The 27967-nt window shown below is 51.4% G+C and overlaps 1 protein-coding gene across 4 annotated transcripts; it reads right to left on the bottom strand.

Moving 5' to 3' along the window:
- Positions 1-250: 250 nt before the first annotated feature.
- Positions 251-27965, bottom strand: ANO7 (anoctamin 7). 4 transcript variants are annotated; one of them, XM_019543019.1, is made up of 25 exons: positions 27826-27965; positions 25460-25534; positions 19340-19477; positions 17549-17615; positions 16777-16946; positions 15630-15737; positions 14888-15024; positions 14094-14151; positions 12377-12487; positions 11947-12112; positions 11419-11509; positions 10766-10862; positions 9728-9871; positions 9511-9648; positions 9211-9309; positions 8994-9096; positions 7760-7871; positions 6505-6559; positions 5573-5670; positions 4898-5046; positions 3830-4035; positions 2893-3035; positions 1893-1983; positions 1496-1615; positions 251-629 (listed from the first exon to the last, which is right to left on the bottom strand). In XM_019543019.1, exons 3-25 carry the CDS (start codon positions 19448-19450, stop codon positions 552-554), a joined length of 2652 nt encoding a protein of 883 aa, XP_019398564.1. In that variant the 5' UTR covers positions 19451-19477; positions 25460-25534; positions 27826-27965; the 3' UTR covers positions 251-551. The 4 variants fall into 4 exon arrangements, with proteins under 4 accessions (XP_019398564.1, XP_019398566.1, XP_019398565.1 ...); XM_019543021.1 differs by having other exon boundaries at positions 19340-19480; XM_019543020.1 differs by lacking the exon at positions 27826-27965 and adding an exon at positions 26650-27017.
- Positions 27966-27967: the final 2 nt, after the last annotated feature.

Raw genomic sequence — 27967 nt, forward strand, 5'->3', positions numbered from 1 at the left:
ATCTGCTGGGGCAACTTCTCCCTTAATCATCTACTGTTGAGCTTCCCCTAGTAAAGGTCAATTTAGCTGCCTTAAGTGTAATGCAAGATCCTCTTTGACAAGACTCCTGTCTAAAAATGAGTTGCCTTGGAAGGCAGACTGACCATAGCTTTATGCAGAGGGAAGCCCTTGGCCATAAGAGCCAAGTGCTGTACTTGGGTGACTGCACAAATTAAATAGTGAATGATGGCACCGTTTCATTTCACTTATCCATGTAATTGCCTTTAATTTGCTCTGAAGTCTCACTTTTTGTATAGGTTCTCACTCCTCTGCTGTCTGCAAAGAACTTCAACGAACATCCAGGTCAAGCTGGGAGACCAGTTGAGTTCATCTTTCCAAAACCTTGGGTACTACCACATCTTCACGCTATAGAGCTGAATGACTCTTCCCTTTGCAGCTGATGAGGAGTGGCTGTCATTTGTGGGGCCTTGTTTTCTGTTTCAACAAGGCTGCTACAGCAGCTGGTCCTCCTGAGTGGGTGATGCTGTGACAGTCTCCCTGCCATCCCATAGTTATGCTGCCTCCCAGTCCTTGTTTGCTGCTGCTTTTGTGCTGGATTTGGATAGGCCTCCTTTTGCCTCAAGAAGGACCTACCCCAGGGAAGGCATCAGTCAGTAATTGCATTTTGAGTAGGTTGTTTTACATAGCAGAACTTTGTCTGCTTTGGGGTTCAGAATATTCTTAGATTCCTTGCATTGCAAGGACTATCGGGGATGTATGATACCAGGTGTGGACCTGGAAGTGTGTGGCAATGCAGTCATATCCCCACTTTGGCTGTGTGCCCTAGGTACAGTAAGCTCTGCAAGTGTAGGGGGGCTTCCTGAGGTCCCCACTGGTTGGCATGGGCTCTACCTAGAGTCCTCACTTTCAAGCAGCTCTGGAGGCTGTTGCTATTTGTGCCTTGCTACCCCCATCCCTCCTGATTCAACAGCAAGGGAAAGGAGGGGACAAGTGACAACAGCACCAATATTCAGCTGCTGCTTTCACAGAGCCACTTGTCCCCTCCTTTCCCCTACTGCTGAATTCTGGGGGTAGGGCAAGAGCAAACAGAAGCAGGGACTCTGGGCATACTCCATGCCAGTGAGCTTATGGAGTGCTGGCAGGGGCTGCACTGATGTGCAGCTGAGTGCTTGCAGGCATTTGGCACTACAACCAGGGGCTGTGGCTGCACCCACCCAGTCTGCAGTGCTGGAACTAATCACACAAGAGGTTGGAGTTTCCAGGCTTAGGGTGCAGTGGAACAAGCCTGGGTGTTGGGTTACAGCAGGTCTGACATGGGTGGGAAGAGAAAGGACTAATGAATGAACAAATGGGAAAAGCTGCATGCACATGCATCTCCCATAAGCTCTGGAAAAATACAAGCTGTCATGTGAGGCTTAATGCTCCTCCTAGCATCCCCTTCCCCTGACCTGAAGGAAACCTACAGAGCAAAGGCCAGTTCTACCCTGATGTTTACCTGGTTTTCAGCCAGCGCCTGCTTGGCCAGATAACGTTCACGCTTCACCTTGATCTCCACCGACTCTGGGAGGTCAGGGACCATCAGCTCTATCAACCGAGTAATAAAGAAGACCACATGCTGGAAAAGAATAGGGTGTGGCTGGTAACACAGCTGACTGTGTTTGGGGAACATGAGACCAGAGGAGCGAGAAGGAGCATGGAATCACCCTAGGAACCTTGCAGAGCCCAGGAGCAGTGGAGAGACTTGAAAAAAGTGGAGTATCCAAGTGGGGGGGGGGGGCAACATCTACCCACAGTGGGAACAAGGCAGCGAAGGACATCAAGTGTCCTGGAGAATCTGAGCAGAGGCATGGAGAACAGGAAGGAGTATCAGACTAACAAGGAGAGGGGCATACCTCAAACACTATGATAAAGCCCAGGCGGATGGCTAGTAGGTTCCAGTGGACAAGTGAGTACTGGCCGGTTGCTTCTCTAAAAGCCCGGTACCTGGGAAGATAGCATCCAGTCACAGCTGGGAAAGAGAAGCCCAATACCTACCTTCACCTGTAGATTAGAGTTTCAACTGCCTCCACTGGCATTTTGACTTGGTCACAAGAGGCAAATTAGTTTGCATATCTGACCATGCATCAGGATTAATTAACAAAGTATCTTGGTATCTTTTCTTCACTAGCCCATGCCCCTCTACATGTATATTTGCCTCTCCAGGATTGGCACCAGTTCCATCAGCTATATTATGAATGGCTGTCTAGGACCATATTGCCAATCCCCAAGACCTGGATGGTTTAGCCAGATTTAAAAAGAGGTTAGACAAATTCTTGGAGGAAAGGGGCATTGATGGTTACTGAGCACAGGAGTTAGGGCTACAGCCTCTGAATGAGAACTTCCTAGACCTTCAATGCTGGAGGCTCCAAGTGGGAAAGGAATGGGGGGAAAAAAAGCCTTGGTCATATCCTGTTCACTCTCTTTCAGTATCCACTCTCTGTCACTGAGACACGGGCTCATCTTGCCTAATTTCTTATGTTCTAACCCAATCAATGGCAGTTCTTATATTCTTGTGAGGACACAGATGGGATACATCTTTTTGTCCCAATGAACTGAATTTCTGGGGTTCCTCTCAGCATAGATGGTAGGGGCAGCATTTGCAGTAATCCACCAGAAATCTCTTTAATGTCTTCACATGCTCAAATACCCCAATGGGAATTGGGTCCCCTAGACACAGACAACATCATTCCCAAGCCCACCTTTTGCTCCCCCAACAATCAAGTATGAGGGAGCACAGAGGGAGAAGGCCAGTAGCCATCTGAAAGAGAAAAATCCAAATGTGCACAAACAAGCAGATGGTTGTGCCTCCCTTAGCAGGTGGCTCTACTAAGAACCCTGGCAGATGCGTTTTACCTGCACGTGATGTTGTACTGGGAGACAAAGGTGTCCGGGGCATATGCCAGGGTGAAGTTAACATAGCCATGGAGGTTGGTGGCATGGGTGTACTGATAATAGAGCCGGGGTAGGAAGTCTGAGGTGAAGGCGATCAGGAAGGCCTGAAAAGAGGAGGGAAACATGATTATGTGGGGTTCTGAGGCCAAGGGGCAGCTTCATATTGCGGAGCCTTGGCCTGTATGTTGTTGCTCTGGAGCCTTGCGTGGCTATAAGGTGCCTGCATGTGGCTCTTGTGGAGACTGTATGTGGCTGAACCTCCTCATTTGGGATGAGTACACATGGCACAAACTCCAGGCAGGTTTCCCTGTGCCTCAACACTATCCCTACGGTCTGCACACCTGTCCTTGGCTACCAACAATGGACCCTTGGAGTGATGACTGCAAACCCTTCAGGCTGACACCTTCCTACCACCCACAGCTGGAACCATTCCTTCTTCAGAGGCAGGCACCTCCTCTAGCACTTCTCATCTCACTGTTTGCTCAACAGCTGTACTCTTCTACAGCTGCAGTTGTGATCACCTCAATAAAAGGGGTGGGGTGGTAACATGGATCCAGGAGCTGGGAGATAGGGAAGGCTAATTCTTCCACTCTTCTCTAGGTTAGTGAGGCAGCACCACAGCTCATGGGTCCATCAGATACAGCATGCAACTTGTCACAGTTAATATTGCATCTACAGCCTGGCACCACCTGGGGTGTGATTTCACCATTGCTTTTTTTAGTTTAATCCACTAACAAAGATCAAGGAACACTGAGGATCCACCTGCAGCTTCCAAAGGAAGACCAGACCCCAGATGCCTACCTGAGTGCATCAACTGAATGTCACCCCAACTCTGAGCAGCTGCCTCTGATGGCCAGTTTCTCTCCCTCCCCCCTGGGCTCCTGCTAGCACCACTCACATTGCTGATGACTGCCAGGTTGGTGATGACCTCCAGGATATAAAACCAGATGCCAATGCCCTGGGCCCGCTCAGCCACAGGGCGCCGGTACTCGCAGACAAACTTCTGTGCATCTACACGGATCTCCGCCCAGTTGTTTAGCAAGGCAAAGAGGGGTGCCAGGGGGAAGGCAGCCACGAAGATGGTGACAAACCCAAACTGCAGGACTATGAAGTGTGGGTGGAAAAGACCATCAGGGCATGGGGTAGGGGAAACAGAGTGGGGAAGGGGGTTGATTGCCTACAGCAGCGCTCATGGCATCTCCTCTAACTTCTTGCTACCAAGGGTGCTCTGCTTCCCCCTTCCCTCCTCACCCTCTCTTGCTGTCCAAAGGGCAGACTTGGAAATCCCTGGGAAATACATTCTGATCAAAAGGTCTCTGAGAGCATATTTGCTCCTTGTTCCTGCCTAGAGGCACGCTGGCCTGATTGAAGCCTATGATGCTTGCTACCCCTGGGCTAAGCCAGCTGGTGCTGACTCGCTGCTGCAGCTGGCTCCTTGGGGCACCGGCAAGAAAGGAGGTGAAAGGAGCCTGTGGCAGAGGAAGTTGGAACATGGAGCAGACTGGGCTGGAGGCCAGGGCGAAACCAAGCCTGGGGTGGAGGTTTCCTGTGGAATATATTTCTGAGTCTGAAACCAGCTGCAAGGACTGCACAGGAGCTGAGGGGGAAATGTACTGCAAGAGCTCAGCTTTTGCCAGGGAAGGAGAAGAAATCTGTCGGGGCCCAGGGTTCCCCAGCAAGGGCGGAGCTGTCTCCACCTTCAACTGTCCCAGCAATCTGCCTCATCGTGCCTTGGGCAGAGCATGTCATAGGTGGCATGACTGGGGCCGTGGAGCTGAATGTGGGAGAGCTGGGAGACATCCTGAGGACACAGATGATGGTGCCTCCACTAAGTGCCCAGCACAAGGGCCAGGAAGGGCACTGTGCAGTTGTGTGGCCAACTGCACCCTTCCCCCTCACAAGGAACCTCTAGTTCAGGGAGCCATGGCCCTACTGGGCAAGTCCCTCCCCTGCCCTTACTCCCTACCCATTTCCAGGTACTCATCGAAGAGCCCCTCAGGCACCAACAGCTCACAGTTGCTCTGCCAGGGCACTGGTGGCACTGGGGCTGAGGAGGCTTCGTTGCTGGTCATCTTGGAGCGAAGATTGTACTTTTGCCACCAGCCTTTCAGCTTCCTGGGGTGGGGGGGAGCAGAGGAGGAGGAGCAGTCACGGGCAGGGTATGGCCCCTGCAGACATGGCTGGAAGCTGCCTGTCTTGTCCTAGGGGCAGTGCTGGGCCCAGGCCTCCAGCTGAATGAGTCTGAGTGGCACTTTCAGATCACAGCTGGGCAAAGGAAGCCCTTGCCAGGGTCTGTGCCACAGCTGGAAGGATGCTACCCTCAGTTAGCAGCCTGAGGAGTCGGCCTATGTGGGGCAGAAGATCCCGCCACCCACTTGCCGATGAGACTCATGTAGGGAATATGTAGGGCTTTGCCCTGATCAAACCCCTCACCATGCTGATGCCTCAGCACTGAGGTGTCCCACTAGAGTGCGTGTCCCTGCTGCCCTAGCATGGCACCTGGGGCAAAGCTTGGGGTTGTCTGGCAGTACCTCCCTTCAGTGCAACGGTCCATTGCTCCCCTACCTCTGGGTCCCAGCTTCTGACCCCTCCTCCTTCCCCTGGTGCCTCGGCCTTGCTCCTGGCTGTGCTCGGTACTCACGGGAGGACGATTTCCTGCACGTTGTTGATCATCTGTTTTCCTACCATAATGACCAGCAGCTCCTGGGCAAGTTCAATGAGACAACCACCAGGGCCACACTGCATGGGAGGACATGGACTAGTTGGCACCAGAGCAGGGGCTGGAAGCTGGGCTCCCCACAGCTTCGGAATTATGTCAGCAGGGGGTTCGGCTGGCTTCATCCCAACATGAACTTCCCCCTCCCCTGGGAAAAGTCACTTCTGACATGGATGGAGTCATGGCTGGACAGACCCCCTAGTACAAGCCTCCTGTACAGAGGTTATACATGGCATCAGGGATGTTCACTCAGATGAGCATGGAGACGAGGTGGCAAGAAGCCCTGAGAAGCTGGTCTCAGCACTTGGGCTGGCCATAGGTACTGCAGGGACCACGGCCAAGTGGACCCGTCTCTAGCTGAGGGGTCTCAGATATTGCTGCTTCCCTCTGGATAGACAGGCTGCGTCTGGAGGTGGCAGCCACTCAAGTGAGGGGCTGAGCCTGGCTGCCACCACAGTACCTCACTTTGGCTGCTGTTAGGGCAAGTATAGAAGGACCCCAAGCACTGCCCCGTTGGTGGTGGGAAGGGCCCCAGGTTCAGACCCTCCAGTAGAGTGGGCTTCATGTGTACGGCTGCCAGAACGTGCAGAAGGAAGAAGGTACCTAGAGAGCATGTGTGTACCCTTTGCTGGGGTGCCAGGCAGAAGCCCTGCCCTGGTATGAGACCCACCAAAGCCTCCCTTCCTGGCTCTGGGAAGGCCATGGATCAGTGCAGGGATCAGAGGCCTGATCCTGCCATAGAGCTGTATGTAGAGGTGGGGGGAAGTCGGGCAAGGGAGTTCCTGGCACCACAGCAGGGTGCATATTCCACCCTTCCTGTGCTGCCCCTCCTCCATGAGGCCTTGGCCAAGCAGTACCTCCTCATTGCGGACACTGAACAACGTCCCGTAGTGCCCTGGGTAGCCGACAAACCTGGGAGAATGGGGATGGAAAAAGAGTGGTAAAGCCAGCCCTAACCCCCGTTTTCACTTGCCCCAGCCAGCTGGACTGCCTCCCTGGCTGTTCCAGACCCTGGGGCCCTGGCCCATCCCTCAGCCTTGGGCTGAGCAGAACCAGGCTGACTCCCTCATGTTCTCCTGCCTCTGCTGGCACCTGTTGCTCTGGTGCCTGAGGCCCGTCCTGCTGCTGCATGGGAATGGAAGCTAGTTCCAGATGTCAGGATACCAGCCATGGGGAAGCCAGTATTTCTCCATAACCCACACCCCTTCTACCTAACAGAGCAGAAGAAGGGTGCCTCCCTGCCCAGCTCTCCTAACAGGTGGCCTCCAGAGGGTACCCAGGTTGGCACTGATGGCACTTCAGTGCTCATCACCTCCAAGGGGGGTTTCAGTTAGCCTGTTGTGCACCCTTTTCCTCCCACTGGCTGGAGCTCAGGAGAGCTATGTGCTACCTCCACCCCCATCTCTGCTGCTGGCATAGCAGGTGAATCACTTCACTTTTGCTTGCCTGTTTCCCCTCAGCCTGTGCCTCTTGGCTCTATAGGCTGTGTGCTCCTTCCTTAGTGTGGGTGCAACACATCATATGACAGGACCCTGCTCTCAGCTTGCCATCTACCCAAAGCACTGCCCAACAGCTACCTCTGACTGGGCACCCACATGGTCAGCTTGACTTCCTGCAGCAGCTGCCACATTCCAGACACGATGCACAGTGGTGTAGTGGGGACCATGGCTGTCCCCAGAAGAAGCCTGTTTGAGGTGTGGGACTCCAGTAAGGGCATGAGCATTTCTATGTGCTTGTTACATTGCTTGAGACAGCCCTCCTGGATAGGAGATTCCACAACCTAAATGCAGGCTATGTGGTCACCCCACTCTCTTACATCTTTCCTTAAAACTGGGAAGGACACAGGGCTGCATAGTGATCCACTGAGCATAGAAGCCCGATTCCCAGTTTTTCCTAGGGTTCCAAGGCTTCTGTGGGAACCCTCAATGCTGCGTAGTGCCTCTGGGTGGCAGCAGTGCTTCAGGTTGCCTGTCACTCCCTTTGACATCAAGCTTCAGGGACAAGTCACCAAAGGCAAGTGCCACAGGGAGGAACTTCAGAGTCCCCTGAAGCAGGAGCTGGGGAAGGTCCCTGCTGCATGGATGGAGCTGCCCTCCCCCAGAGACACCTCACCTGCCCTTGAAGATGGCGATGTATATGGGAGAGGAGTAGAAATTGACAAACTGGAAGATGAACACTTTGAAGGTGAAAGCATCTTCGAACTTGGACTGGGTCCGGTGCATCTCTGTGACAAGGCAAACACACACAGAGCAGCTGTCAGGCACCCAAACTGCTGGGGCAACACTCAAATAGGGCAGGAGTGTTTCCCTGCTGTTCACTAATGATGGATGTGGGCAGACAAAACACTTATAACCAGGGTAACCAGCAACTACACTTGCTCGCTGCACACTCCTGGACTGGAATGAACTTCACCTAATCCAGTGGCAAATCTCCCCAGAAAGGACTGGGGGTAAAACTGTCCATGCTATCTGCACACTTCCAACCTAGGATAAATGTTTGTTAAAGCCAGTTGCTCATTGCCAGCTCCCCTGCTGCCAAGGGACAAGGCACAGTACTAGCACCCCCCTGCCCAAGACAGCTGCCTGCCTGCACGTTTCTCAGCTAGCGACACTTGCATTGATGTGCAACTCTGACAAAGTGCATGGCAAGGAAAATCAGTCAGTAAGCCTCAGTCACTTCCAGGTCCCCTACACGTACAACCCTGACCCTGCCAGAAGTAGGACTGCCACACTTCATGTTCTGCCCCACACATTGTCTAGCTTGTGGGAGGCAGGATAGCACTGTCTAAAATAACCACTGTCCCAATATTTTCCCTGGATCACCTGCACTCATTCTCCATTCTGGTACTACTTCCTTTTCCCTCAGCACTTCCACTCCTTTCACAGCTCCTGCCTCTTGGTCTTTCTGCTTTTCTCCCCACTCATGGCTTTCAAGAAGCTTCTGTTTTATGGAGTAAGCAGCAGGCTGGAGATGAAAGCTCAACTCCCCACCCCCTTACCCCTGGCAGGCACTCATGCCACAGTAAGGACAGCAGGCTTTTGCAGCCTGGGTCCAAGTAGGGGCCCAGAGCTCTGTGGTTCCCAGGGGCAGCTAGTTTCTCTCACAGGGATGCTTCAGAGCAGCCCTCAGGCTACTTCTCTCCCAGGAACCCAGTCCTTCTCCCAAGGAACCTTTCCATCCTGGTGGACAGTCTCTCTTCCTTCCCTTCTTCCCCACAGCCAGCAAGCTGTGCAGGAGCCTGTGGCTCCAGGACACAAGACATAAGGGAGCAGGACATCAGACCAAGTAGGGAAAAATAGCTGAAAAATTTGTGCAACTTTCCCTGTAGGTCAATGCTGTCACTTACCCCACTTGGTCAGGAAATGGGCCAATGCAATATAAATTTTGGAGAGCATGAGGATGAAAATGAGATTCACTACTGAGCCTGTGAGGCTGGCAATGCGTGATGCCTAAAGGAAACAAGCAGAGTAGAAGACAGTGAAGCATAAAGCTCAAGAGACTGTAGCGAGTCTACTAGACCCATGGGTGGTGCTGGAGGGGGATAGGGTGGTCCTCCATCTTACTGATGCCACGAAGCGGAAGTCCCTAGAACTGGCGACCAGGAGGCTGATGATGGCCCGGTAGAGGATGATGGAGATGAGGAACATAACCACCACTGAAATCTGCAAACACAACCATGGCAAGGAGCTCACCCAACTGCTCCATTATTACCCCTGTGGACATTCCTGGCTATAGGGAAACTCCATCCTACTGGCAGAAGTTACAGAGCTATAGGAGCAGCCAGAAGCAAACTAGGCAGCAGAGAGGAGGCCCAGGCATACATTGAGCCACCGTGCTCTGTACAAGGCCCACCATACCCTTACCATCATGATGATGACCATTGATCCAGCTAGGATGCGATGGATCTGGTTCCGCTTAGGGAAATAGGGCTCCTCCACCCCAGTGATAGGGTTCCTCATCGTCATGGGGGCCATGGCAACAAACTCGGGGCGTGGCCGTTCCTAGGGCAGAGGGAAAAGGCATCATCATGGCTTTGCTTCACTAGGCCTCAGCAGTTTGGCTGTCACATAGGGCCTGTACCTCAATATCCTCAAAGTCGGAGCAGTCCCAGCGGTGTGCCAGGGTGGCATTCATCCGCTTCCAGTACTCCAAGAACATCACTGCCCACAGGGTCATAAAGACGCTGAAGAAGACGGTCCCACCATGGTCGAAAAGCCGGCCAGCCTGTAGAGAGGAGTGAGCAGATGAGTCAGCTTCCCCTCCCTCCAGCCAGTCCCCTCACTCTCATCCCACAGTGTGGGAGAGGAGACCCTGTGCAGGGAGCAGTAGGATTGGATTCAACAGCTCTACACCATTCACATCCACAGAGGGGCTGCCCAAAGCAGGTTTGCTGTGGGTACAGCAGTGGTAGCCTCATAGTCCCCAACTCCCTGTAGCATAAGAGCTTGTAGCCACTCTGAGCAGCAGGGAGACTGGCTGGGCAAAGAAGGGTACCTCAGCACAATGACAAGCAACGGTCCCATTGCACTGTGAACCAGCTACGCAGCCTTAAGTGCCTCACATATGCCCACAGGAGCACTTTCTGGACTCAGTGCTGTTGCTCTACCCCATGTGCAAGACAGAACCAACCAGGAGGCACCAACGTAACCACCACAGTGAGACCCACGTGCTGTTGGCTATATCAGCCTATGCAAAGACAGAAGAAAGATGGAAGGAACTGGACAGCAATTAAATGAGGGGAAAGTGGAATAGGGGCTTGGGGGTGGGAATTAGGGGAGCATCAGCAAAGCAGAGGGCCAGGAACAGATGCAAAAGAGCACAGAGAAGGATGAGGGCAAGAGGAACTGGCAATGGAGCAGGACATGAGTGGCAGGGAGGAGTGACTGGGAGAAGGTGGCTTCCTTTCTGGCGTACATTCCTGTGCTGGGAAGCTTCCTTTAATGACAAAGGGCAGAGCAGACCAGTGCCTAAGGCTTGTACTAACAGCTCAGTGACCACCCCTCCCACTGTGCTCCCAGTCAGGCTGGGATGGTCCTGGTGAACACACAAACTCTTGGTGGGAAGCTCCTTAGACCTGGCCCCACAGTGAGATGGACCCAGCTGAGCCCTGGCTCTCACCATGAACATGCTGCAGATGCTGGAGAGCAGCCAGTAGGGGCACTTCTTACAGAGTGGGCACATCTGGAACTGATCCTCACTTTCACAGATCTCTTGCCTGCCAGGGACCAAGAACAGGACAGGAATCAGTGCCAGGTGACAGTCACTATCCCAGGCCTCACCAGCATCTCCACTCACTGCTGTTGGGGGCTCCTTGCCCAGCCCTGGGGCCTCATTCCTCCCTGTGAGGACAGACAAAGACTCTGTGAGAGCCCATCACTGCAGCTCCTTCCAGGGGGACCCCTGGGGGCAAAGCCCTGAGCACATGGCTCTCTGCAGCTCCCTCAAAGACAAGGGAACAAAGCTGGGAATCCCACCAGGTAGCACAGAGCAGCAGCCCTTTGGAGCCTGCCCGAACTGAAGTCTTCCACAGGATGGCTCTGTTCCCTCAGTGCAAACAGTTTCCTCTCTTTAAACCCCTGCCACGGCTGTCTGTGAAAAGCACTTTGGTTTGTTTGATGGTGTGCAAGAGTCACACAGGGCCTGATGGACTGGCCACAGAGGATGTAGCTAAGATATCTGGCCTTGAATAGCATTTTACCCATAATGTTCCTGGTTGGAGAAGACCAGCAGGAAGGGATGGGAGAGGGGCAGGCAGGGAGGTGGGCACTTACGAAGGTATGTCATCAAACATCATGAAAACACCCATTATGAAGACCAGGGTGCCCACAACTGCTGCAGGCAAGAGCCAGCCAGTGTAGAAACCTGAAGAGAAAGGGAAGAGAGAGCAAGACTTCCTTGACATTGGAGTCTCACTGCAAATACAGGGCTTGGGGTAGGAGCCACTATGTCTCTGGCTGAGGAGAACTGGCTGAAATCTTGGTCACACACCAAGCATTAGTGACAGGCAGCACAAACTGAGACCAAGATCCTGTATTTTTGTGCCCCTGTCTCAGAAGTACTTGGTGTTCATTGGGTGTGCTCCTATCTCTGGTTCTTAAATTGTTCCTTTCTCCTCTCACTTCTCTCTCCTCCCATACCTCTTCTGAGAGAAGCCCGAAGGCTATGAAATCACAACTGGGCTACATGGGGTGAGTTCTTCAGGCTCCAGGGAACGGGGCAGTTGTCACTGGGCTTCTGTACTGGCATAGCCCAGGGCTCAGGTAGGGTGCGGGGAGCACCACAGGGAGTGCTGTCCTCACCCAGCCAGGCAAAGTAGAACGCAATCTTCTCGCCAAAGTACTGGCGGATGTGATCCAATGGCTGGTACTTGTTCCAATTTCTCCAGCAAGCCCAGTACTGGAAGAGGATCTGCCGCTGATTCAGAGTATTGGCGTCCAGCCCCTCTCGTGGCACCTTGTAGGGGCCCTGTGGGAGTGAGCACAAGGTGAGCCAGACTGCATGATGAAGTGGTTTTCATATAGCCTTGTGGACCCTTGCAAAAAATTGCAGCTGTCTGTGCAGAGCACCTTGGCTGGGCTGGGCACAAGGACTGGGGAGTAGGCCCCCTCCTGCACCAAACTGGTCTGGCAGTGCGAGCCTGAGCTTCCCAGGTGGCATCCAAGATATGGGTCAAGTGCTGTAACCACATACCAGCCTCCCCAAGAGACCCAGGAACCAGACTGGACTCACATCATGCAGGGGGAAGGCAGCAGTGAAGACACCCTCGTTCAGCAGCCGGTCCACCCCAACTTGCCCCTCCTCGATGTTGCCATAAGGGGTTGTGGCCAGAATCTCACGTAGCTGGGGGAAACAAAGAGAGCGTGACAAGAACTGCAGTCGTACTGTGCCTCAGAACTCATGGCCAGTGCTGCCTGCCTGCAGAAAGGAAGGCGAAATTTTGGTGGAAGGAGTATAAAATTCAGTCCAAGCTAAAAAGATTTGAGTCTGCAGGTACTGGTGGAAACTGTTTTTTTTGCCCTGAATTCCACACTAGATGCTCATGGGCTTTGTGATGTTCCCCTTCCCTCATCAGTGAAAACCAAGCAACTAAGAAAAGAGATTTTTAGTTGTAGTTTGTAAACTCATTTCTACTGTTGTTAAGCTGCTGTCAGGGCTGATCAGCTTGTGGGCTGTCTCATTCACAAGAACCAGGGCTGCAAGCCCGGCCTTTGAAAGAGGCAAGCAGAAAACGGCTCTTGCCTCTTGGGAAACTTTCTGAGATCTCCAAGGGTTTCTCAATCTGTCCAAGAACAAGACCACAACCTTCTGGTGGTCAAAGGTTTGGTGAAAGATTAGGGAGATGGTATGGGGCAGGCACCGCCTGAAAAGTGAGAGAATCTGGTTCAAGTCCTTGCTTCAGTGAACACTTGCTCCTGTTAATTGGAACAGTTTGAGTGTGGGTGGTGGACAGTGCCCCACCCCAGCACCTGGTGATTGGAGCACTTGCCTGGGGAGTGCTGGGAGACTGGGGCTCATGCCATGGTCTGAACTGAACAGAGCAGGTATGTATGCCAGCCAACAGCTGACTTATATGCTCTGCCTTGTTTTGACCAGAAATCCCATCCTGGGGCCAAGACTAGGGGTGCACCGATAGAGATTTTGAGCCGATACCGATGGCTGATTTTTAAGGAGCCATACTGGCTGACACCGATCCAATTCCGATATGCAGCCCTGCAGTGTGGAGAGTGGCACCTGGCTACTAAGTCTGTTGTGGGGGAAGGGGTAGGGTGATGGGGGAGGGGTGCAAATCAAGGCCCCTGCAGTGAGGGAGGGAGTGGGACGGAGCCGCCGCTCATCTGGGGGATGCAAGGAGTGGGAGGGGTGGTTCCCACTACTGCATGCACCTCCGGAAAGGCAAGGAGGATGTGTGCCCCCAAGTTTGCACGTGGGGTGAGGCAAGCTGCTGCTGCAGGCCAAGGCTGGGGGCTGCACCAGGCTCTTCCCAGCGGGTTCCAATGAACCCATATTTCCTGATGAAAGAACATTTCATCAAAAGAATCCCAACCAATTCATACTGTGATCAAAGCTGCCCCAAGTTGGCCAGCACATGCAGCCTGCTCAAAGGCCGAGCTGGCACCAGCTTGAATGTCAGCTTCCAGGAAACACAGGTACCTGCTCCTAAGCCACCCTGACTCCTTCCAATTTGACCTGCGCCTCCATGAGGACACCCAGCCCAAACCTAAGCCTAACCAGGGTCCCAGACCTGCTCTATCCCTTGGAGATTGCGCATGGCATTCTGTCCCCACCAGGATGCGCAGCCCTCTTGTCTGTGCTCACAGATGCAAAGGCAACTCTCAGGCTGGAAAAGAATGGAGTCAGGAAGGCCCCATCTCAGTCCCAGGCCTTGTGTCCTCTAACTTTCCCCTCAGCCTGGCTCCCCTGCCCCATCCCATGGCTGGGTACTCACTATTTGGTGCCGCTGTGTGCTGCTGAAGAAGCTGTCCTGTTCCTTACTCCCTAGGAACCTGAAATCAGGCATGCAGAACCATGATGGGAATGTGCCAGACAAGCTGCAAAATGCCTAAGGTGCCATGCAAACAGCAATCCATCATGGCTCCTTTCTTTTCCCCTCCTGACATAAACCACAGGCTTCTGGCTGCCTCCTTCACTCGGGCATGTGATATGCTACTACATGTCAAGTGCCCATTGGTGGAGGATGGGAAAGTGACAGGTCTGAGGGGTTCCAATGAGCATGACACCTCCTGATGTTAGTACCTCGATGTCACTCAGGCCCAGAGTCCATCCATTCCAAGTCAGCGATTCACCGCAGAGCAGCCCTGCTCTGCTCATCACCTCCACCAAGGCATTCTTCTTATAGGGCCATCCATCCCCTCCTCCAGCACAATTTTATCACTGTTACTGCCATGCTGCTGCAGCTACCATTGCCCTAGAGGACTCTAGGAGCTGGATGGAGACATGGCTCCTGCCCTTGGGCACTGGCAGTCTAGGCAGGGGAGAGGAAGGTAAGGCAGAAAGCTGTATAAGTGAGCTCTCAAGCTTCCCTTTGGGGTGACTGGGCTTTCTAGGCCAGCTGGAAGCAGCCAGTTCTTCAGGAAGTACCTACTGCTCCTGCACATGCTCCGCCCCTTCCCTCTCCATGGTGCATGGCAGGAGGAACACAATTAGGTCAATTCTTGGAAAAAGGAACCATGATCACCAGGAGGAAGAAGCAAGTACCTTCCCCAGCCCCAGCTCTCTTACCATTGCAACTTGTTCACCTTAAACTGGCAAGTGTAGTGGTCCAGAGGTAAGTTGGGGACCTCCTCGGCCAGCAAGTTGGGCATACCCAACCGCCTCAGCATGCGGGCTGACCAGTTTGAAGCTTGATTGGCCAGGGCCTAGATGGGCAGAACAGGAAATGTTCAGGTGGAGGATAAGGACAGCAGTGGCATGGGACTGAGTCAGCAGGGGAGGAAACACAGGCTGGTGCACCCAAGGGGTGGCAGTGAGCAGAAGAGCCTGCTTCATGCACAGTGGAGTGAGAAGGGCCCTGGGTACCAGTGTGGATGAGGCATATGGCAGGGGCAGGACATGTGACAACATGCATGAGAAAGCACTGAAGGGATATAGGGCCAGCCAGCAAGGTGCGAAGCTGCAGAAGGGGAGGGGAAGGGAGAGGTAGCAAAGCCTGCAGAACTGGGCTCTTTACCCATGTGACACTGATGGCCCATAAGCAAGTCTGCCCAGCCTGTGAGCAAGTCTGCCTGGCCCCTTCTGGAATTGCCCTGCATCTCAGTGCTGCAGCTCAGGGCAGAAACGGCCTAGCACAGGACACACAGCCATCAGCAGAGACTCCCTGCTGACCCCCCAACCCAGGCCCACAGTACTGGGGGTGAAGCAGTGGGGCACCCATCCACGGATGCTTTTGAGATGCTTATGTCCAGAGGGTGAGGTCCCGGGAACAGCAAAGCAGGGGAACAGCAGCCCCCACCCTGATGCTCACCTGTAGGGGGAGCCGGAGATTGAGATCCTCTGCATAGTAACACAGCACGCTCCACGGGGCACTCAGCAGCAGGTAGTGCACAGCTTTCTTCTTATCCTCGGCCACATGCTGGCAGGAGGGAAGGGGCACAGACATACACTAGTTAGCCACCCGCTGCACATTCCATGGTGAGGATGAGCTGACAAGTCCTGAGCAAGCAGGAAGAGGGAAAACCCACACAGCTCACTGTTATATTGACCTGAGCCCACCAGGCAATTGTTCCTACACAACCTGACCCGCAGGGCTCACAACTCGGTGATGGGATCAGTGAGGCTCACAGCCCTTGGACTTCCCCTTCCTTGGGGAAGGGAACTTTTTAGAACAGGGTAAAACACCGGCTTTGTGGCCTGGTGCTGCTCTGCTGGTGGAAAGGGACTAGAGAGCTACCTGGAGATTGTCAGTCACCTCTGGTCAAGGATAACTGGTATGCTGAATATAGGCAGGCTGGGGTCAGGGTCAAGTGCATTGCCCTAAGACTGCTCTGCCTTATGCTGGGGGCCATGCCAGTCCAGCTGCAAGCTTAGGGAAGCAGGGAACTGGTCTCCAGCTCCCAGTCAGGGCACTCACTGGAAGGGGCTTGGGTGCTGCAGATGTCATATGAGGAGACAGAACAGAAGGGTAGGTTTCCCCAGCTCCTGGACCTGGCACAGCTTGGCTGGACATATGGCCAGGGCCCAGGACTCATCTCTACCAGGCTAAATGGTTCGCAAGGCCTTGCTTATACATGAGTAGAACCCCCCTGCCGGAAAGTGATGTAGAGGTGACTGTTCACTTATCTCCACTGTAGCAGTGGGGAGAGGACTGGATTTGCCACCACAGCCTGCTGTCTTTTGGGTGGTTTGTAGCTTGTGTGACCCAGAGATAGCTGCATTTGCAGCCACTGTATCAGGCAGCCCAGAGCTGTTTGCCTTTCTTTCCTCAGTGTTAGAAGCCAGGACTGAGCAGAGACAGGATAAGGAGCTTCCCTTCCTGGTTGGGGGTGGTCCCCTATCCCTTAAGAAGAGTAGGAAAGGAAAGACTGACTGACATTTCCTTTCTCCCCCTTCTCCCACAGCAAGGCTCCTGGGCAGATGGATAGGGCTGGAAAGTGTGGGCTCCAGAAACCTACCTTCTCCATCCGGATCCCGATGGCCTGGAGCTTGTTCAGAAACTTCTTCCGCCAGAACTTGTGGAGGACAGCATGTGTCTTCCACCAGGTTCCCGTGCTCTCGCTGTCGCTGCCTTCAACCCCCTGGCCTTCCTGTGCCCGGCAAGCTGTTTCCCACACCAGGACAAAGTCTGGGACAAGAAGAGATTTTTCACATCCCTGCCCAGATGGGTCAGTGTCCTTGTATCTACAGTGCTCTCAAGGACAGCCCTGTTCTTGCTCCTCTCCTTCTCCACCCACACACCTCTGCAATGCCCATCATACTGCCTGATCAGGACACTTACCCTATGGTCAGAATCAGGATGGGGCAAATCAAACTTCCTAGCAAAAGATGCTTAAGCAGAGAGGAACTGCCAGTACCAACTCCAACTTGTTTCCAATATGGCAAAGTGGACCTTGCAAAAATAACAGCACCGTATCCCTTTGTGGAAGGGGTGCATCATAATGGGAAGATGTGCTGCCTTATAGAGGCCACCAGGATAACGGCTCTCAAGACAGATGGTACCAGTAAGGCCTTGCAGACCTCTTTGACCAAACCAGACCTGCTACACTCATGGACCAGTTCACCTCAGCTGCACCTATATAGACCACATTCTAAACTCTTCATCTCAACATACATGTTTGGCCTCCACCTTTGGCTGGCAAGTGTCCTTTTAAAGAACAGGGCCCCAGTTTCCAACCCAGTATTTGTCTCTGATCAGTATTTCTCCCTGTAGGTAAATTGTGTTCTCACCAATCCTGGTGTGTCCATTGCTGAATACATTTGCTGTGTCCTGTTTGCCCTGGCTTGAGTTGCTCACCTAGGAAGAAGATATTAGCTCACGATCAAAAAGCAGAACGCATCAGGACTTGGATACATACCCCAGCAGAAACACTTGAGCCGCTCACAGCTACTGGTGGGAAGCAGGGGGAGTGCTGGCACGTAATGTTTGGGTTTCCTTCCCTTCTGCCCTTGACCAGCCTTTTCCCACCTTTCTCATTCCTTCTAACGTCTTGATGACACTAGCAACACAGCTCCACAAGGGGCTCATGGTCATTCTTTTTCCTGTTAGCCATGGCCAGAAGCCTGCGCTACTCATCTCAGTTATGAACCTCCTCACATCCCCTTGCAACCACAAAACTCAGAACAGTCCTTGGAGACTAGAGGCTACTTTGTCTAAATGGTGCTGGGTTGGCAGAGGGCTGTGGGGGGCTGGAATCACTCTACAAAAAGGGGATTTTTCTGTTTCAATTTTGCACACTGTATATGTGCACAAGAACACTGGAGCTGTAAAGAAAAGGATAGCATGCAGGATACTCTGTGGCTGCAGTTCAACATTGATTTAGAATCACTCAGCACTTGCAGATTTCTGAGGAGTGATGTGAAATTGTTACTGCCATGTAATGCTCGCAGAGGTTTTTAGATCTTATCACAGATGTGCAGGAGTGAATTGATAACTGTGTTGAGCTTTTTTGTATCACCTGGGCACTGCTGGGACCACTCCCCCAGGATGGGGCTTGGGGAACAACAGCTACCGAATGAGCTGAGGGCAGGTTTCTGTAGGACAGGGCTGTCCAACAAGTGGCCTGTGAGGGGTTAAGTTGCAGCCTCTGGATTCCCTCTATCACTCTGGCTACAGCTTCTGCATTTTGTGCATACCCCAGGGGGCATGGTGTTGGGAGCCCAGGGTAAGGCTGGAGCTGTGTGGTACAGTGTTGGGGAAGGTGCCTTTGTGGTAATAAACAGGGGCGTCTGTAGCATGTGGCCCCCAGCCACTTAAAAGCTTGACAGCCCTGCTGTAGGACATGAGAGTAACACCCAATTCTGACAACAGGTGCCCTGGGAGCCTCTAAATCCATGCCGCAGAGAGACCTGGTTTTCTAAGGTCTTCTCTGAATAGGGATGACTTCCAGGAATGTCCTCCTACTGTAAACATGTGCCACTGCCCCAAAGGCGATCTTCACGCTGAACTAAATCATACTCATAGTCTGCATCTACACAAGACCCTGACTGAACAGTAGCCCATAACCACTACGCAGTAGCGCTGTGTGGCAGAAAATGTGATGTGACACTACTGAGCAGTGGTCACGAGCTACCGCAGTCAGTGTTACAATAAAAGCCATTCTTCAGCACAACTGTGCAGTAACTTTGGTTACCGTGCAGTCATTTACTACATCGTTATACAAGTACTAAATGACTGTGCAGTCAGGGTCTTGTGCAGGGACAGCCATAGGGAGGGAATCCCAGATCCTCAGAGAACACAACCTGCATTCAGCCCCAGCCCTGGCTTGTATACTGTTTGAGGCAGTTGATTTCCCTGAACTCCCTCTCCTTCTTTTGCCCTTTGGATACACGAGCTCCTCCCTCACCTCACAGGGTAAGGAGGTCACTCTTTCCTCCACCACTTTGGAGGAGCAGTGGCTACACTCTCCAGGCAACCCCTATGTCTAGTGATTCCCTGCGTGGCAGGGGGCTGGAGGAGAAAACAGGCTAGCCCTTTCCTTTCAGTTGTTGATCCTTGCATGGTAGCTCTTGTTTGCCTACCTCTGAGATTTCAACAAAATCACGGTGCAGGCTCCCATAACTGGTCTCTCCAGCATCCTGGTCTTCACTGATCAGATGGGTGCGGTCATCTTTGATCTTCTTCCGTGGCATGGCGATTCTTCATGCCACCAGCACCTTCTGCTATGCAGGGGCAAATCAGCAAGATGCAAGTTTTCAAGGCAGCACTCATAGGCCAAAGCCCCCATCTAACATGAACAAGCAAACAAGGACTTACACCCTTAAGGCCCAGAAGGAGAGATGATCAAGATCTGGCCATCACCTTTTCTGATGATGATGAAGGTCTAGGAGCAGTCTGGGGGTGAGTTGCTCCTTTCCTTCCCTGCCCTATCACTAGAGAGCTCCTGCTCATAAGTTTGAGCTCTCTGAAATGGGAACCCCATGTAACTGCTCATTTTGCTGATACTGATGGCCAGTTCCAAATGAACAATAGAGGGAACTGTTACCTCCCATGCCAAAGAACATCCACATCCAACTACTTTTACACAATGCTCACTCACCTCTTCAACAATTAAGGCAAACAAATTGCCCAGAAAGAGGTGGGAGTGTTAACATAGTAATTAAGGGGACAGCATGGACTTCAGCCTTCAGCCAAAAATACAGAACTTCATTCACAGGCACATCTCTCTGCAAAGACATGGCAACATGTGAATAAGTCACCCCATTTCGGAGGGAGTTTCCGATTTGGACATTCAAGATAGAACCTCCCTCTGTGAAAAGGCCTCGAACAAGGCCTAACCACCACTGAAGCTCTTCACTTCCCTGGCACAAGATGAAATTTGCTCTCTGCAAGTGCGATTCTTAGGACGTGAACTGGAAGAGCCCTGTGAGGCCATGCTAGAAAGCAGAACAATGCTTATGTTAGCAGTATCCAGGAAGGTTTCTCATCTCCCACACAGAGCAGGGCTCAAGGAGCAGACAGCAGGCGTTTTTCTCAGTAACGCACAGGTAGGAATGACATATTGTAAAATGCAGATTGTCTGGGGAAATATTGGTGTTGATGCAAAGGCAGGGCTTGCACTAAAGCTGTATTTCCCCAAGTAGTCAAAGGCTCAGCCATACATTTGCATTAAATAATAAAGAAACACAGGGCAGCAGCCTATATGGCTCTAAAAGGAAAGAACATGCTGTGTTACTGCTCCAAGATCACAGCTTAAATATAAGAAAGGAGACTGGTGATTTTGGTACCTCGTTTGTAAATGTATTTCTGCCAGCTCAGTTGACAGTTATTCATTATGTGCAAGACCTGCTGGATGAGTTTGGCTTTATTTGATTCCAATGTTAATATTTTTAATAATTTAGAAGGACATCAAAAGGCATTTATGAAAGTAGCATTGCCAGCAGCAAAGGCTTTCAGGCTGAGACACTGGACAAAGGAACTGGTGTCTTCATTATCAGACCAGTTCAAGAAACAGTGTGCAGGTATCATAAGGATTGGGGGACTGAGGATTTAAAAAAAAATCTTTAATGGGAAAGGTGGTAGCTAGAAGCTTCTGTAATTAAGCAGAGAGCTAGGGGGAAGAAAGGGGGAAGGAGAAAGAGTTGATTTAGGGATAACTCTGTTTTTCTTATTCTACTAAAGTTTCTTGTTTTGTAGTTGAAGACAATTGTTTTTCATTGTTATCATACAACATGTATGCCTGGGAATTGTTGTACATGCTAGCTCTGAAGCCAGTGTCAGGGGATGCACATTTCATCTTAAATCTGAGATTTCTTTTGATTATAGCACGTGACTCTTTACTAGTGCTTTTTAGCACCTCCTGTAAATGCTTCAGAAGAGAGGGCGTGTATTATGTAGCGTAGCCGCGCATACTAGTGGGGAAAACACCAGCCCTCTGGCCAAACGGGAAACTGCAGCACAGAGACACCAGGCCAGCCGGGTGGGGCTTGGGAGCAGGATGGGGCTTTGGATGGATCATCCGGAGGAGGGCCGCTGCCCTCTGTGCAGACGAGGAGACCCCCGTGCGGATTTCGGATCCGTTATACAGGTCGCGGGGCAGGGAAGCAGTGCAGAGTGGCGAGCAAGTCTCCTGGTTCCTGTCGCACGACATGGCTCTGCAGGGAGCAGAGATCTGCGCCGGGGTCTCCTCACTGCTGCTGCCCGCCCTGTGCTGCCCCAGGGACGTGGGGCTGCGTGGGGTGGGCAGCAGCAGTGAGGAGACCCCGGCGCAGATCTCCGCTCCCTGAGGAGCCAGCTCGCACAGCGAGGCAGTGCTGGGCCCTGCCACGTGACCTGGCTCCTCAGGGAGGGGAGATCTGGGGCAGGGAGGAGAGCCTGGCACAGATCCTCGCTTCCTGCAGAGAGCGCCAGGTCACGTAATAGGGATTGCCCAGCCCCCGGGTTGATTCCCCAGCTCTCTGATCACTCCCCCAGCTCTTCCCAGGGGGCCTGGGCCCCCGGATCTGCATGCCGGGTTTCAGCAGGCTGCTGCTGCTGTACGTTGGGACCAGCGGCAGCACCACAATATTCCCAACGCTTGCCACATGCTGCGCTGCGCGTCTGCTGCGGGCCTCAGCCTGCAGCAGCAGCCTGCGGAAACCCTGCGTGCAGATCGGGGACCGTCCTCCCGGTAAGAGCTGGGGAAATGATCAGAGAGCTGAGGGAAGAGATCAGAGAGCTGAAGAATTGAACTGGGAGCTAGATGTAAATATCAGAGCAGTTCTTCCCCTTCCTCTTCTTAGTTTTTGCTTCCCTGCAAGCCCGGCTCCAAAACTTCGAAATTCTCATTTCTAAAACGTTTTGGAGCTTTCCAATTCATTTCCGAGCCTTCTGTTTTGATTCAGATTTGGTGTTTTGGGTGCCGAAATGGCCCGAAACACCTCCAAAATGAAACAGCTGTTGAAATTTCACACAGCCTTAACACTAAGGTGGCTGACAGACATGGAAAAACAAAACAAAACAAAACTGCTTTACCAGAAGCAGCAGCATGCTAGTTGGACTGGGCTCTGCAGCATCTATATAAATCGGGTGCTTCAGTGGGGCTTTTTGTCACTTTTATTTAAAGCTGATGCAATCAGCTATTAGATAAAAGTGCCAGAAAAAGCCCACTAACATACTTGATCTATACAGATGTTGCATAAGCCAGGTCCAACTAATGCACTGCCCCTTCTGGGCTTGCGCTGAGCTAGGTGCAGGGGTGCACAGAATTTAAAGTGCCCTTTTTGGGGTTTTTGTTTTACATCTGTAAGCAGCCTCTGTGACTTGCCGAAGAGTGCCACAGTTTTCTAGCAAAGACAGGAACTGAACCAAGATCTTTTGCTACCCTGCCTAGGACTGAAGCCAAAGCCTGGGGGATCACATGAAAATTAGGGTTGGAAGGGACCTCAGGAGGACTTCTAGTCCAACCTCCTGCTCAAAGCAGGACCAATCCCCAACTAGATCATCCCAGCCAAGGCTTTCATCTAGCTGGGTCTTAAACCTTCAAGGATAGAGATTCCACCATCTCTCTGGGTAACCTGTTCTAGCACTTTACTACCTGCTTAGTGAGACAAATTCTTCCTAGTATCCAAGCTAAACTTCCCTTGCTGCAACTTGAGCCCATTTCTCCTTGTTCTGTCATCTGCCACCACTGAGAACAGTCCAGCTCCATCCTCTTTTCAGTCTAATTCCATCCCCCTTCAGGTAGTTGAAGGCTGCTATTACATCCCCTCTCAATCTTCTCTTCTCTAGACTAAGTAAACCCAGTTCCCTCAGCCGTTCCTCATAAATCACGTGCCCCAGCCTCCTAACCATTTTTGTTGCCCTCTGCTGGACTCTCTCCAACTGTCTACATCCTTTCTGCAGTGGGGGGCCCAACTGGAGACAGTAATCCAGATGTGGCCTCACCAGTGCTGAACAGAGGCCAATAATCACTTCCCTGGATCTGCTGGCAACGCTCCAACTAATGCAGCCCAGTAAGCCTTCTTGGCAACAAGAGTACACTGCTGGCTCATATTCAGTTTACTGTCCACTGTAATTAATCCCCAGGTCCTTTTCTGCAGATCTGCTGCCCAGCCAGTCAGATTGCTCCATCCTAAGTGCAGGACTTTGCACTTTTCCTTATTGAACCTCATGAGATTTCTTTTGGCCCAATCCTCCAATTTGTCAAGGTGTCTCTGAATCCTAGCTTTACTCTCCAGTATTCACTACTTCCCCAAGCTTGGGGCCACAGGATCAACCCCTGGGGCATTCCACTTGACACTGGCTGCCAATTAGACATTGAGCCATTGACTACCTCCCTCTGGGCACCTGTACGTGTTGGAAATCTGCTCCAAAGCGTGCCAATTTGCATGTGTTGGACCAGACTCAAATAATCAAATCTGCTGAGCTACTCTAAGTAAAGTGCCCCCCACCACACTGGAGCATGTGCATAGATGCCCTCTGAGGCTGGTGATCCATCCAGTTTTCTATCCAATGAAAGAATACGGCACTGGGACCCCAAACCTCAGGATGATGTGCGTCTTTTGTGGCAAGAAGTTTCAGAAACAATAAGAAGGTGCCACTATTTCCACTGTGCAGTAAATGACCTGTGCTGTGTGTGCAAAGTCCACCATCTAAGAAAGCACTTGGAGATGCGAGAGCTACAGCAAGATAATTCAGGCATCCTCCTGCCTGATGTGGGATCTGAGGAGTCAAATGGGCAATAGCACTCACAGCACAGACAGGACAGAAGTCATCGAAGCTGACTGAACCACCCCAGTCCCAGAGCTCTGAATCCTGTTGTAGGCACTACTCTCTTCTATCTCAGGTTAACAGGGATTACAAAAGATTGGTTGGGTTGTTTTGAGTTTGCAAGGCTGCTGCTCCCACTTCTGTTCATTGCAGCTGTTTTACAAGTGCTGGGGCTGTTACTTAACTTTAATCCCCACAGAAATCTTCAGCTGAGGTCCACCTGAACTGTTGAAATCTTCAACCGGCGTAGCAGTAGCAGCAGTTCAGCAGGTTGCTATAACCCCTATGCTATAATACAGTCCCTTGGGCTTGAAATTCTCTAAGCCTTCGTCTCAGGGCTATGTGCCCACAGGATAATTGCCTGAGGTATTCCAGAAAGCATCAGTTCTGTTATAAGGGCCTGTTGCGTCTCAATGGACCAAAAGTTTCTGTCAAGAGCAATGAGGGCCAGCTAGGCTATTGCGAAGACGAATAGTGCAACAATCCATGTCATGCAATTAATGCCACTACAACCACTTCCTTCCTTTATGCCCACATATGCAAAGGAACAAACGTGTTACATTTGCCAAGGCTTTTCCACACCTTGTCCAGTTCCTTGAAAGCACGTAGCTCGCACAGACAGATAGCTCCCCCATTCAGAGAGTAGAGAAAATTTTATTTTACAGGAGAAATAAATATGCTCTTTGCAGGCTTAGCATAAGAGGGAGGCTACTCTAAGTGCCTCTAATGAAAAACATGTCCAAGATTTTCAGAATCACTAGTGACTTAGGGTGTTCAATGTGAGATGCTTTAAAGGAGGTCTGGTTTTATGAAGGGGAGGGGGTTCATCACTTTCTGGAAATCAGATCCCTTCAGGCATTTCAGGTTGGAAACACAAAATAAATCACTTTGAAAGTCTCGGCTTTTGTCCAGGTTTTGAAAAAGCACCATATAGGAAAACACTGCAAAGAGGCTGATGTTAAACATGACCTGGTACTGTGTTGGCAGAAATAGCTGTATTTTAAACTATGCAAGTAGATTACATCTAAGTTAATCTCAGTCACTTAATCCCCTTTTAAACACAACAGACTCCATCCATATCGGAGATGTAAGTTGTGTTGACTTCACGTAGACATGGGCAAATCTAGGAAAGGGAAGCAGAAAGAAAGTAAAAGCTATTGCTTTTATAACTTTATCCAAGTGCTCTGGTTGGTACGCTGCCACTTGAAAGCTCTATGCACTTCAAATTATAGCAAGCCAACCATGAGCAAAAGGGGGGTCCTCATGGAGCAATTTCACTCATCATCACTCTGTGTGATACCCTATGTTGAACTCACTCTATAATGCTAGTTGGTCTCTACCCTTACACACACAAAAGTTTGGCTGCATTCAGAATACTGGGTGACAGCAGCATCTAGTTCAGAGGACTCTCCCTTGCTCTCTGGACTTAAACCAAAGCATATTTGTGTTACCTGAGAACAGAGCTGATTCCTGCCACGTCACAGCCTCTTGGTGTTGCTAGCACTCAATGGATTTATGGACTGTGCCTTTAAGAAAAAGAGAAACAGACAGTGAGAGGTGCCTGCCAGTACAGCCTGAAACCAAACACACGTTCCAGGGAAATGGTATAGTTTGGGAAATGATTTCTCCTCTTATTCCTGTTGGGCTACAGATTTCCACCTGTGCCCCAGAGGAAAGCTGAGACATCCAGCCTTCAAAAATAAAACTAACCTGCCAGCACAGAAATGTACGTTGTGTAAAGAACCAGCGGGCAAGAACTTGGGAAGAGTGGACTGGAGTCTGCAAATAATGAGAAGTCTCAACCACAAGCAGAAGCTAGACAAATGGAAACATGCTTGGAAATGAACTTTGCACAGCCCCACGGGGAAGGTGGATGCCAATTTCCACTCATTTTCCTTGTGGTGTCCAAACCTCCTAGGCACCCAGGAACATTCTACCCTAGAAACCAAGCTCAGTCCCAATTTATTTCTCCCTCACTCTGTTTTGCAGTCCTTGGAAAGTGAATAGGGTTGCAAGTGAGCAGATGATCTGCTTTGCAGCACTGCTGTATTCAAACCTGCACTGAATGTTTTTTTCTGTAGGAAGGAAGCCAGTAAACGTGCAAAATTCTGTCGATGAATAGAAGCTGGGAATACCTGTGGAATATAAGAACCTTTCCAGGCAATATTTTCTTTAGCATCGGGCAGCTCTGTGCAGCTAGGAGTGCAGTATTAAAGGCCTGTTGTACTTTAACAGGGCTAAGTCTGTAGTCAAGGAGCACACATCTATGCTGAATCAGTTTAATCAATCAGTCATGAAGCAACATGTTTGTAGGAAAGCTCACCAGGTTACCTCAGAGCAGCCCAACACCGAACCCCCTTCCCAAGCAAATGTCAGCTCCTGTTCCAAAAGCTGCAGTAGAAACCTCTCTACAACTCCCTGTAAGCATCTGTCCTGATCTGCAGCAGGGCTACACAAGGAGGCAATCACAGAAGCCAGATTAGTCCTTCCAAGTTGCTGGCACCCAACACCAAGTCCTGTTTTTGTTACAGGGGGTGCCCCTCACTCAGCTGAACAAGGTTTCTGTCCCACCCCTCACAGGAAGAAGTGGCCAGGGGGAACAGAAGCCACTTCTGTGCTTTCCAGAAGTCCATCACTGTACCTGATGCTGGGGGGGCTACAGCACTGGGGATGCCCTCCTATCCATGCTGCAGACTCCAGGGGTTAGTTCCATGCTGAGAGCTCTTGCTGACGTGATTTTGCTTGGTTCCAAGTGTAGAAAAGACAGGTGGCCAAGGGGTCACCATCCAGGTTACTGCCCCAGGCTCCTCTCTCTCTCTCTTGCCTTCCCCTGAACTTATAGAGACAGGAAAGTACTATCAGTTCATCTCCCTTTTTTGCTTCAAACTTTCTTTTACAGTTGCTTCCCGTCTTGGGAAATGCCAAGTTGCACACAGGAGAGGAAGAAATCCTAATAAAGCAGGGGAGATAGCAAGTTTACAAACCCTTTCTGATTTGCTGCCTCTCTCAGGCCCTGCCTTTGTTTGAGATGGGGGTGTGGATTTACAGATCCCTGCAGTTAGGAGTATCCACCTTTTAATAGCATACACAGCAAGAAAATTCCATACCATGGAGACAAGGAAGCAAGGACAGTTGGCCTTTCTGTCCCCAAGCTGGCCTGGCTCTCTGGGTCCAGGCAGGATAGTGTGGCAGTTGCTTAATGCATAAAAGGGAAAAGTTGTACTGTTTTATTTTGGGGAGGGGATAGAAAATGTAAGGGCAGATAACATCCCAAATTGTTTTCTATCAGTTCATTGTGGATCCATGACATCAACTAGGATGCAATCATTAATCACCAAGCCTGGGAGCATTGACAGTGACTCACACTTGTAGATGTGGGAGTTACTAGTCACTTGAGACTCCACTTTCCCACGGAAGAGAAGCCAAGAGTGAAATGCAAAGGCTTAGATGCTACTCAGTGGAGCACTGGGCTCCCCTAGTCCATCACACCTTCCACTGGGACAGCACAGATCTGGGAAGGGAGGGAGTCTGGTGTTGAGGATTTAGTCTAGTGATCTCTACTCACTTACACAGTCCCCACTTCATGTAGTAACTAAGCACTGCCCTCATCCTCACAGGTACCCCCCCGAGGCAGGGAAGCCCTATGAGCCCCATTCTACAGACAGCAGCTGTGTCCCAGAGCACCCCAGTGCCTTGCCCAAGTCAGACAGTAAGCCTGACAAAACCGAGACCTTAAGCCCAGCTCTTCTGAGTTCCAGCCCAGCATCACAGCCACAAGCCCAGCCTTGTATCTAACACAGAGCAGCCAGAACCCTACCTCCTCCCACTGCCTGACTGGCGAGTTCTGACACCTTCCTCTGTGAGATCACAATGGCAGAGCCACGAAATACCATACGGTATTTATAACAAACAAACTGAAACGAAGAAACAGGTCTGAATGGATCTTCCGCAAGTCAGAG

The sequence above is a fragment of the Crocodylus porosus genome, unplaced genomic scaffold, assembly GCF_001723895.1.
Source record: "Crocodylus porosus isolate Cpor-Errol unplaced genomic scaffold, CroPor_comp1, whole genome shotgun sequence".
NCBI lineage: Eukaryota > Metazoa > Chordata > Crocodylia > Crocodylidae > Crocodylus > Crocodylus porosus.

Coding starts and splice junctions, on each gene's coding strand:
- ANO7 (XM_019543019.1), bottom strand. CDS start 19,450: ATGCCACGGAAGAAGATCAAAGATGACCGCACCCATCTGATCAGTGAA. Junction 12,488..14,093: donor GCACACAGCGGCACCAAATA/GTGAGTACCCAG, acceptor TGTTTCCCCCAG/CTACGTGAGATTCTGGCCAC. Junction 1,984..2,892: donor CAGTACAACATCACGTGCAG/GTAAAACGCATC, acceptor CTATCTTCCCAG/GTACCGGGCTTTTAGAGAAG.